The sequence below is a fragment of the Vanacampus margaritifer genome, chromosome 9, assembly GCF_051991255.1.
Source record: "Vanacampus margaritifer isolate UIUO_Vmar chromosome 9, RoL_Vmar_1.0, whole genome shotgun sequence".
NCBI classification, from domain to species: domain Eukaryota; kingdom Metazoa; phylum Chordata; class Actinopteri; order Syngnathiformes; family Syngnathidae; genus Vanacampus; species Vanacampus margaritifer.
In genome coordinates, this window is record NC_135440.1 from 4,842,068 (window position 1) to 4,854,290 (window position 12,223).

Consider the following 12,223-nt stretch of genomic DNA (forward strand, 5'->3'; position numbering starts at 1 on the left):
TGTGCAAAGAGAGCATACAGTATAAGAGTACAATACTATATTGAAGATGGCAGAACTTGTTCATCTGCTGCTACCTATTGGTTATCTATGGAAGCCCATTTTCGCTTGTTAAAAAAAGACCGTTCAGACAAACTATGACACGTTAATTTTGTTCTTTTCTATTCTTACTTATGTCTGAGCTTGACTGCCAGACTTATACAGATGAATGCATACACTCCCTTGGCGTTATATTGCACAGAGATGCTAAGCATTTAGTATCCGCAAAAGAAATATGAATATGGAGCTGAATAAAAAGTAAAACAATATTTTCTAAACCATGATAGTGATGTAAAACGCTTAAGAGCAAACGTTTATGATCACACAAAACATAACCAGCAATAAATCCATCAGCAAAGCAATTTCATGAAAATGGCAATTTATTTTGTTCTTTCACGTACTCAAAAAGGCACATGTAAAATGAAATTAAAACAAAAATGTTTCACCATTCCATCTGTACCTATATAGGAAAATAAGACAAACAAGTACCTACTAAAAACAAATTAATGCAGTGATATGTACCTCAATATCACACAAGCTAAGAAGCTTGTTAGTATGGCCATAGGTATATATGATGTTTGTTAAGCAACACATCCATAGCCGCCCTTATTTTAATACAGGTCTTGTATTGGATCCCATTCGATTCTGCAGGTGTACCTAATAAAGATACCAGTTAATGTATGTTGATAATGAAGCCTGCCAGGGCTCATGTGAAACACTAAAACTGTCAGCCCCAACATCACAATCAATGTCAGGTACAATGCTAACTAGATTAGCAACAAGGAAAAGGGGTTTATATGTTGTGTGTAATATTTCAGGATTAGGTAACTTAATTCAGAATCAGCGGTTATGACATTTCAATTTATGCATCCATGTTTGTAACATCTGCGGCACCTTCCAGGCTCCATGGCAGAGTGAAGCTCTCCCCCTCCAGCTCCTTGTAAATGGCTGAGGAGAAGTGGGCCAGTTGCTTTGAGCTAAAATGTTTTTTCCAGTCTCCAACAACACCTAATGCAGACAAAACTGTAAATCATGCATGTTTTTACCCGTTCACCGTGTTGCATACAGTTGAGAAGAAAACGGTAGCTTACAAATCAGAAAAAAAGACAACAGCTACCTCACCTTTCCTAAGGAATTGAGACTTGTCAGAGTCCATGTATATCTTGGGGACCAAACTGAAGTTGGACATGATGTTGGACTGCATGGACTTGAAAGAACAATGGTTGGCTATTTTCTCGATGTCTTCGTCACTCAGGTTCTTTCCCAGAAATTTGGAAATAAGAAGTACAGCTGCAGGAAGGTCCTGCAAGGTATGAATGCTTCTCAATTAATCTAAATGTGTGGATTATGTAAAAACTCAAATATATTTTTTTTTTACCTGAATCATCTGTTCATATGTAATATACATGATTCTGTCTCCCAGCTCTGCGTGCCTCCAGCTCTTGACATGGTCAGTCCATTTGCCAAACATCACTGCAGACACACCACACAGAATGTTTTGTCAATTTGTGTCCAAAAGGAATGAAAAATAATTAAAAATCAATGTATATATGCATAAGTGTATGTTCAATACAACGGTCGATTGATTAGGGATGTAATGATATCCAAACGCCACCATGCGATACTGTCACAACATGAACCTCAAGATATGTTGGCGCTACAAAAATAAATAAATAAATAAAGCTCATGACAATGTAAAAAACAACTCATGTTGGGGAAAACAAGCAATTTTTTTTGGGGGGGGGGGGTTGGAAGCGTGTTTACAATCCCCTTCATCTGGTGCTTAGCATGGGTCTTAAATGTAGGTGGCCAAAACCTATTAACCTACCTATTAAAATGAAACTGCATAAATAAAATAACCACCAGAGAGTTGGACCTGCACAAGTCCCCGGACAATGAAAGGAATCAACAATCATCCACCTTCCAAAAAAAACACGACCCAAGGATTTTCACGACTACAGGCCACTGGCCCTGACCTCGATCCGCTGTAAATGTATGGAGAGATTGGAGTATGTACTGGTTGTCAGATTGGACCCACTTCAATTTGCTTGTTTACAAAGCAAAACGAGGCACGGAGGACACAAGTCTCATGCTCTTGGACAGAGTAACTAGACAATTGGACTCTCAAAGTCCCCACACAATGATTTTATTTACGGATTTTTCATCTGCTTTTAGGACTGCAAATAATAACACACTGCTTGACTGAATCTCTTCCCTTCAAGTGCATACCACTTTCATTCTATGGATTAAGGAATTTTTATGTGATAGACCACAGCATGTGTTCTTAAATGGTTTTAGGTCTAACCAATTGGTTTTAAAAACAGGTCTTCCTCAGGGCTGTGTACTGTCACCACTTCCCTTCTCTGTTTACACTTATCACATCACCTCTAACAGAGAAGAAATGACTCTTTTAAAATATGCAGATGACATTGCTGCCATCAGGCAAACGTTACACAACACCGCTGGCCCAAAGGAATATTTACAATAAATCATTTATCCCTACAGCAATACATTTTTTAAATGGCCCTAAGTAGCACTGTATTTATTAAGCATCAAATTTTATTTTATTTTCTCTCTATAATTGTGGTATTTGAGGTAGTTTGAAAGCTGTGTTTAAAGATGAATTTCTGCTTATCTTAACAAACAAATAAAGTTATATTCTATTCTATTCTAAATGGAAAAAAAACCTGGCCTTTTTAACTCATTTACTCTTAGCCATTTTCACTGAAGCAACCCCCTTTGCTCCCGGCTGTTTTACTGGATTTTGAATGATTTTGCAAGGCCTACTACAGAATATTGTGTTAATATTGCCATAAAAACTACCAAAAGAAAAATTTGAGTCACTTCTTTCATCAGCAAAAAAAGTGGATTTGTATCTGTTTCAGTTTTGCAGCAATTAGCATTAGAATATAGGCAAGTTTCATCATTATTCACAAATCTGTTAACAACTGTGGAGGAAACAGCTTGTTGCAACATGGCCCTGGGTAATCTCTTATAATCTGCTGGCATCTGCTGGCCGTTTTTGTAATAACTACCATTGCCTCATACATTCTCTTCAGTTTAGAGGCTGCATCAAAGCCATCTGTAGCTCTAGCATAAAAATAAATAAAAAAACATTAAAAAAAACGTGTAAAATATGTCTTTGGGAGCATGGTAATATTTAAAATAGAACGTATTTATACGTTTTTTGGGAGCAAATGAGTTAACAAACGTGCTGCTTTTATTACCAGAACATTACAACGACAATATCGTGGCAATTTTAAGATTGCGATATTGCCATTATTGTTACATTCCTAGTCTGCAGTGGTGGAGAACTGTGCTGCATCATAACAAGATGTGTTCCTAATATTCTGGGGATCTTTTTTAACAATGTGAAACCCAATGACTATACAGTATTGTTTTATAACAAGTCCCAACATTATACCTCAGATACAAGAAAACAGATCTCATCCATTGTATGGAGCTTAATACCGGAATAAATGTGAAAAAAGTGAGCCAGTGATTGAACTGTAACCCAAGTGTTGTGTAGTAATACTCTGAGCTAGAAAGTAAGGTTGATACGGAATAGGCTAGCTATCAAAAGTCGAATATTAATTTTGTATTCATACTCTACAAAGCTCATTCATATTTCTAACCAGATATCTAATGCAAATGCTTAACAATTTAAAACAGCACAGAGTCTGAAGAAAGAGAGAGAGAGAAAAAAACGCTGTAAAAAAATATTCAAAAATAAATAAATAAAACTAAACCTCTTCCTTCCAGGAATTTGTCAATAAACTGATCCCAGGTTCCAGGGTCTTCAAGGAAAGTGGCCATCTGGTGGAAGTAATAGGAAGACACAATGACATCCTTGGGGTTCCTCATTACATAGATCACCTGCCAAAGGGGGGAAATGCGTCAAACTCAGGATGACATTGCAGCTGCTAAAGGGAGACACAGCACTATTTTCAACCAGAACGAACCTTGGCTTTTGAGGAGAAGAAGGACTGTGGCATAAGTTGGTAAGGAAAATGTGTGACCAGCGCTCGTGGAGAAGCCAATTGATCCACAACTACTTTTAATCTTTTCTCCTCAAGCCAGGGAACTCGATCCCAGTTGGGAATGGTTTGGATGGGGGTCAAGTCCCCACCATTCAGCACCAGCGGGAGGATCTCTTGCATCCAGATTGTACCTGCAGAGGAGAGCATTTTACATTACAATGTACATTACTGTACATGCAGTGTATGCCAAAAGTTGTATAATCTTGTTAACAAGTAGGGCTGCACAAGATATTGAAAAAATATTGATATCGCAATGTTGAGCCATGCAATATGCTTATCGCAAAGACATGCAATATTTTTCACATGGAATCGTATCTAAATTTGACCAGTCTTAAATGCAAACTTAAATGTGCATCACCATCTAATAGTTGAATATTATCAAGGCCCTAGATAATATTCAATTATTAGATTCCAGGGTAATTGCAATTAACTAAGAATACTTTGATATATCTTGCTGCATGAGAAAATGTAATTGTTTTATTAGATAATAACAATTTCATTTGTTTAGGTACAAGTTAAATATCGCAATAATATTTATATCGCAATATTCAACAACTATATCGTGTATCGCATGTTTTTCCAATATCGTGCAACCCTATGTAAGCATGTACAGTTGTGCTTTTAAGTTTACATGTAAACATATACGTGTACTGCATGATGAGACAAAAGCTTAATGCCCATAAAATCCAAAATACTATTGATATTTTCAGAGGTTGAAGTTGATATGAGTAGTGATGTGCATGTGAATTTTGGTGACGATTCACAGCATTTTTGTTTAGCTTTTGTACATTTGTAGTTGTGTTCAAACATTTACGCACCTCAAGGGTATGTAAACTTTTAAAGGTGCATTGAGCCTTTTAAAAAGGTAATATTAAAGCTTTTTCTACATCATGTATGCTCCACCAATGCTAAGATGAGTACGAAGAGCCCTAACTGTTTGACTCTGACTGCACCTATTAGCTTTTTTCATCCCATTATAATAGAGTTTGCGGACACTGCACACTACACAGTTTCTTTGGGGAGGGGAGTTGCTGAGTTTTTCTCATCTCATTTGAAGTCATGTCTTCGTTTGTCAACTGTGGCTGTTGCTTTAAGATTGTGCACGTACTCGCACGCGCATCATGAACGAGCCTGACACAGATCCTGCAGTAGAGCTTTGGGTCAGAGGTGGCAGTCGCGAGTAAAAAAGTGACAAACTGCACAAAGATCCTTTAAGCACAGCTGTGCAAAATTACCACATAATTTGCTTTTCACAATTTCCATCTATGTAGTTTTTTTCAATTAGAATTAGACATTTAAAAGAACTTGTAATAGTAAAGTAATACACAGTTCACAATCAGATGCACACACCTAAACGTAATGTTGCTAATCATTTGAATAAAGCAAAGACATATTTCGTATACTTCTATGGTTCCCTTTCATTGTCCAAACTACCAAGTTTCAATGACACACAATTTGAATAGAGATTTTACTTTTCTTTAATGACAACTAGTGTTTATTATCAGCTAGCCATTTGGCATAGAGACAACATCATCATATAGTAAGTACAGAAATAAAAACTATGTTTAAGGGAACCTCTGATTTATCCAGATTAAAACAACCAAGTATCACATTACACTTTATCACAAAGCATACCTCTATGGTGATTACAGAACTCGGGAGGAGGTTGACAAACATTTACATGGACTCCATCTGTGTGTGCTAATATTAAACTACTGTACGCGATTGAGGACCACAGCACACCACAGGAAGCATTGGGGCAGGGAGTCAACAACACTGACCTGACTTTGGATACGTGACGACAATGGCGTCATCGTCTTTGAACGTGAATTCCTGTGCAAAAAATGTCAGGCTTTCTTGAGAGTGGGTTTCTTTCGGCAATATAAGTCCATGGTGCATAAAATAAAACTCATCTATAGACATTGTTTTTGTCCTTGCAACTATCGAGGGAAAAGCCACTGAGCTAGGCGGATCCGATGAGACGTTCACGTACAAGAGATATATATATATATATATATATATATATATATATATATATATATATATATATATATATATATATATATATATATATATATATATATATATATATATATATATATATATATACAGTATTCTTCATTAAATGTACGATTTGGCACATTGAATACAACATGAGAACACCATATATAAAAGCACGAGGCACATAACAAAACAACAAATGTCACAAGCACAAAAAAACCTGAATAAACTAAGGCGAATAAACAATTGAATAAAACAAACAAACAAACAAACAAACAAATCAATAAGTCAATAAATAAATAAACAAAAAAATACATACATACATACATACATACATGTGCATCCCTATAAGTGAGGATAGAAGTCATATAAAGACACCCAACTCGTATAAGCACTGAGTAGGGCTATTGCATTTTCCTTTTTCATCAGTCTTAAAGAGCTGAGGTGGTTGCCTGTGAGGCTTTTCATGAAAACAGAGGAAGACAGCTTTGTCTTTCTCCATTTGGAGCTATGGATGAAATATTTCCATCCATCCATCCATTTTCTTGGCCGCTTTTCCTCACTAGGGTCGCGGGGGTGCTGGAGCCTATGCCAGCTGGCTTCGGGCAGTAGGCGGGGTACACCCTGAACTGGTTGCCAGCCAATCGCAGGGCACACAGAGACGAACAACCACACTCACATTCACACCTAGGGACAATTTGGAGTGTTCAATTAACCTGCCATGCATGTTTTTGGAATGTGGGAGGGAACCGGAGTACCCGGAGAAAACCCACGCAAGCACGGGGAGAACATGCAAACTCCACCCAGGAAGGCCGAAGCCCGGACTCGATCTCACGTCCTCAGCACTGGGAGGCGGACGTGCTAACCAGTCAGCCACCGTGCTGCGATGAAATATTTATCTAACAATAATAATTTAACATCAGTTCACATATATTGTCTTTCAAAATGAGACCAAGGACAATTCTATTCTACCTGTCTACTCTACCAAAAACGACAATGCTTAACTGAGCAAATTACATTTTTGTGGAGCTTAGCGCGTGTCTATCAGATATAAAACAACACGTTCACCTTCCACTGAAATTCAAAGCATATCATATGACGCCAAAGACTTGATGATAATGGTTACAGTTGGTGCATTTGCATACCTGTCAACCTCTGCCGATAACTGCCCTTATAAATGATTATGATTCCCCTTACAAACCCCAAAAAAACCTTACAAACACCGTACAACGCATGTTTACTCGCGGTAACCAGACAGTGTAATAGAAATAACAAAGGTAATTTGCATACAAAGTCTTTTATTCAATTTAAAAAGTTTACAATGCAATAAACTGTGCCTTCAGTGCTTCCTATTGTAAGCCAATGTGCATGATTTAGCAGACTTTATCTGCTCTAATGAGGGTCTCACTTGTGAGCAACAGTTGTCACAGTTCAATTTCATCTGTAATAAAGAAGTAAGAGTGTCTGTTCCCATTGTCTTTCTGTACTCTGTATGAATTTTCCTCACATGGCTGAAAACCCGCTCGCTATCAGCATTACTGTGAGGAAGGCTGAGTAAAATTAGATACATCTTTCTCATCAGTGGAAAGCGATCCAGCCCCAAACCAGTTTTCATTTTGAACACATGAGGCCAAAATGTCTCTGGACGAATTGGTTGTCCATCCTGACTTTTCTGAGGGAGAAGATCATCAGGTATTAGTTGATAGTCTTCCCATTCATCTTTTAATTGTTCCTGATCAAAGTCTGGTGTAAACCTGTTTGCAAGCTTAACAATACTTGTGTAATCCAACATCTCTCTCTTTCTTGGGTCCAACACCACCAAGTCACTCAGTATTGTATTCTCAAATGGAAATTTTTGTATCATTTTAGTTACAACAGCCTCGTAGAAGGAGCGAACAGAGGGAAAAAAAGTTGCTTGCATGGCTGGTGTGATGCTTTGCCTGATTTCATCCTCCTCATTGGTGTCTTGGAAGAGGGCCCTGGTGCCCAAGCCAACAGCAAGCCTGCTATCTTCATGCTGCAGGCATCTGTTTGTATAATCAACTGCCAGCAGGCTATCAGCAGATTTGACATGTTCCATTTGCACAAATTTCACCAAGAGTTTCTTTAAGAGTCTTTCCATTTCTGGTAGCAAATCTCCAATCATACATGCCTCTGTTTGGAACACAATATTGAATTGATTTATTTGAGGCAGGATGAAGCTGAGGAAGTGGAGTGTGAGGAGAGTAACAGGGTCTTGAAGTCGATCATGGATGCTTTTCACTTTACCTGCCCTTTCAACATCCGCATGGCTAGCGAAGTAGCTTTTGAGTGCTTCGTACTGAGACAATGTTCTTTCAACCACTTTTTGCAGAGACAACCATCGTGTCGGACAATGCTTTAGGATTTTTTCTTGCTCGGAATTTGTAAAGTCCTGAAACTCTTTAAAATCCTCAATTCGTTTGGAACTATTTAAAAAAAAAAAAAATATCCACCAGCAAGTCATCTATGTTTACTGGCAATGTCTTCAGTCCATCTTTGACACACAGATTGCCAAGATGACAAATGCATCCAACACTAAAAACAGCCCCATTTTTTTCTTTTATCCTAGACAAGACAGAGTTTTTCTTTCCAACCATGGTGTTGCAATTGTCGCTTGCAAATCCCACAACGTTACTCCATGGAATGTCATTTTCTTGTAAAATGTTGTCAATAACGGCAAAGATTGATGCTGCTGTGCCTGATGCCAACTCTGGTAAATCGAGGAGTCTGGTATTTGTGTTCTCCCCATCAAAGAAGTGAGCTAACACAACAAGTCGCTTTTTGGTAGTACGATCATTGCTTTCATCAATCATGAGGGTAAATGGGTGAGTTCTGCAGTACTGAATGACGTCTTGGGTGTAGCCATGTGCAAGGCTCTCCTTAACAATCATCGTAGCCTTGGTCCTCCGACATGCAAACTCCTGCAAAAATATAATATTAAAATATAAAATTTTAATTTTTGACACGGTGCCATAAATGCTGATTCATTGTAGATATGAATGATAATAATAATAATAATAATAAATTACCTTAGCTGTCTGTGAATCCGGAAACATAACTTTCACCAAATCCGAGAAGTGGTCCGCAGCTGTGAAAGCAATGTTGTGCTCAGCAAGAAAATGGCAGAAGAGAATTTCCGCATTTGTCGTTTTGTGGGATGCTGCAGGATTTGCGGTAGAGACGAAGTGCTTGGTTAATGGGACATGTGAATTGTTTTTTTTCACATTCTCCACGTGTCCGGCAGTTTTAAAGTGGCTCTTCAGATCGTAAAATCCACTCGCAGCAACTTTCACGTCTTTATTGCAAGGGACACAGAATGAGAATTGAGTGCCTCTTAACGATGCTTTAATCCAGCCAGCATATTCACCTTGAAGTAACTCCCATTCTTTCTGGTGTCGACCCGATCCTTGAGTTCTTCGTTTCTTCCTAGGTGGCTCCTCCATGCTTGCTTCCACGATATTTACTCTATGTATATCTACGCATGCGCATGTCAGCGCATTTTTTTTTCCCCGTACAAAAGTCGGTGTACGGCGTACATGATTTGAAATGGTAAAAAAACGTATAAAATACGTATAAAACGTACAAGTTGACAGGTATGCATTTGTGCTGAACGATGCAGGTCAGAGGTGAACCAAATAAGTTTGAAATTCTTTACAGAAGTACAATAAACAAAATAAAAACAGTGTTAAAGTTGTTTTCCTAAAATTAACTCAGTAGCCACTGCTCAGAAGCTCAGAGCTCGCACTCACTCAAGCACACACTCACTCAAGCACACGCGCACGCACGCACTCACACACACACACACACACACACGCACGCACACACACACACACACACACGCACACACACACACACACACACACACACACACACACACACACACACACACACACACACACACACACACTCACACACACGGGTGGGAACTAAAAAAAATAAAAAAATAAAATCACAAATTCAAGGTGTTTATTTATAATGCGCACAGTGAAAAGAAAATGTACAAATAAAATTACTTTTCCCTATAGTGTACTATAATGCAAGCACTTGTATGCCACTGTTTCCCTCAATTCATTTAATTGCCAGCATCTTATCACTATCATTATTGAACACTATTGAATCTTCCTGATGTTACATTTTGATATACATATAAAGTCTCAGATTCACAAATAATTCTTCCATGTTCTTCAGAGTGGAACGCAAGACAAAACTAAATAGTATGTGTATAGTACCTGATTTGGGATAAGTCACAGAAAACACATCGGTGTCCTCCACAGAGAAATTCTCAGCATATTCCAAGCTCTCCTCGGAGTGAGCTCCGGGTGGCAGGGCCAGGCCGTGGTATTTGATGTAGCTGGGCCAAGACATGCTAACTGGAGACCTGCAGGAGGACTGATGGTACACGTCACGCCTCACTCTATAAAGGTAGTCCATTTAGTAGTTTGTGTGATTGTAAGCAAGTTCCTCCTACTTCGGCTGACAAACCATTAATTTTGCAGTTTGACGACAATGTCAGGTCAGAGCTAGCATTTTTTTTAAACATTTGCAAGACAGATTTATTACATAAAGTATAATTCTTATGGATAATTAAGGTAAAATCTAATTTAAGACCCAGATCCGCAGACATTATGTAGTTAGAGATACTGGCTCTCTGCTGCCAGGTCACACTTGACTTGTTCAATTCACAGTGGAATGTGCAAAGCATTTGTCAGGCTATTAGTGTTTCCAAGCTTTCGTTTTTCGTGCATACACAAGCCTCAGTGAGTCAACAGACAAAGCAATGTGTGTATGCGTATTAGCGAACAGCCATGAGCATTGAGGCTTGCTAAAAATGCAAGCGTTGTGGGCCCCCTGAAGCACCCGCTAAGTGGAAAGGGGGGGCACAAAATGATGTGCGTCGTGAACTCAACTCGTACAGGGGACAGATGTATGACTTGTGGTTTGAATATAGCAGTGTTGTAGCCGAGCCAGTTCAATGAATGAAAGTTCACAAACTCGTCCATATTTACTCCTGATAACACAAGCAGCCTGAATTATTGTAAAATTAATTTATCATAAAACAAACACAATACATTATACAGTATGTTGTAAAACAATATTTTAGTAAACAATGAACAAAAATTGTGAAAAACAGTCTGGTTTGACCTCAATATTGCTTTAGGCCGAATCTTAAAGGGACAGTAACGTGAAAAATCAACTTTTTGGAGCTTTTAGCTATGTTAAAATGCTAATTCCTTACCAAAAACATCACCGAAGTGGTGTTTTCCTCTAGTCGCCCCTCTATGAGAAATTCGAAGTGATTCTGCTCTCCAAGCACGAGTAAGTCCCAAGAAACAAGCGAGTGCTCACTCTTATGACGTCATCAGGTGCGGATCCGCTCGCAGGATAGTGATAAAAGCAGCCTTTAATCAGTAAACATTCTGTCAAAATGAATTTAAAGCAACCAATTATCCTTCACATTTGCAAATCCAAAGTACAATGACAATTGGCCGTCTTAAATTCCCAGAAAGGTTGTGGCTGACACTTGTGTAAACTACAAGTACAATTTCTGTACTGTCGAACCTAACTGAAAGAAGGGTGTAGTGGTTAGCGCGCTCATCCTCTAAGCAGAAGGTCCCGGCTTTGTGTCCCCCTCTGGGATTTTTTTTACTCTGTCCCCCTCCACTCACTACAATGTCTTGCGGCAAAGGAGCCGTTGTATTTCAAATGTTTATTGAAGAATTGAACATCTATCCAATTTCCACATTTAAAGAAGAGGCGGTTGTACTGCAAGGTCTTGCGTGGCATAGCAGTGTTTGAACGCAGCGCTCCAGAGTTTTGTGGGTGGTGCGTGCAGTAGCCATCTTAGGATGAGACTAGGGGAGGGGTTTAACTGAACCGGGCGTTTTATTTATAGCCAAAATGTATAAATATAAATAGAAAAATAGCCAGCAAAATGTCATAAATTACATCGCCATGGCGTCAAAGGTAAGTTTTAATCATTATATACATATAGTTAACTTTGGAAGGGCTTAAAATACCGCCCTTTAAAATTAAAACAGGTTACCACTTGATCATGTAAGTTTTTTCTGCGCATTTGGCCCATCTCCTGAGGGAGCAGTGAGCAGCAGCAGAGGTCGCACTCGGGT

The 12,223-nt window shown here is 38.6% G+C and overlaps 1 protein-coding gene across 3 annotated transcripts; it reads right to left on the reverse strand.

Moving 5' to 3' along the window:
• Positions 1–436: 436 nt before the first annotated feature.
• sult2st3 (sulfotransferase family 2, cytosolic sulfotransferase 3) lies at positions 437–11,449 on the reverse strand. Of its 3 annotated transcripts, XM_077576718.1 has the most exons (7): positions 11,335–11,449; positions 10,328–10,476; positions 3,999–4,207; positions 3,786–3,912; positions 1,415–1,509; positions 1,159–1,339; positions 437–1,044 (listed from the first exon to the last, which is right to left on the reverse strand). In XM_077576718.1, the coding sequence occupies exons 2-7, from the start codon at positions 10,461–10,463 to the stop codon at positions 899–901; spliced, it is 894 nt and encodes a 297-aa protein (XP_077432844.1). In that variant the 5' UTR covers positions 10,464–10,476; positions 11,335–11,449; the 3' UTR covers positions 437–898. The 3 variants fall into 3 exon arrangements, with proteins under 3 accessions (XP_077432844.1, XP_077432843.1, XP_077432845.1); XM_077576717.1 differs by lacking the exons at positions 10,328–10,476; positions 11,335–11,449 and adding an exon at positions 5,858–6,038; XM_077576719.1 differs by lacking the exons at positions 10,328–10,476; positions 11,335–11,449 and adding an exon at positions 5,712–5,825.
• Positions 11,450–12,223: the final 774 nt, after the last annotated feature.

Coding starts and splice junctions, on each gene's coding strand:
- sult2st3 (XM_077576717.1), bottom strand. CDS start 5,999: ATGTCTATAGATGAGTTTTATTTTATGCACCATGGACTTATATTGCCG. Junction 4,208..5,857: donor CGTCACGTATCCAAAGTCAG/GTCAGTGTTGTT, acceptor TCTCCTCTGCAG/GTACAATCTGGATGCAAGAG. Junction 1,510..3,785: donor CAAATTCCTGGAAGGAAGAG/GTTTAGTTTTAT, acceptor GTGTGTCTGCAG/TGATGTTTGGCAAATGGACT.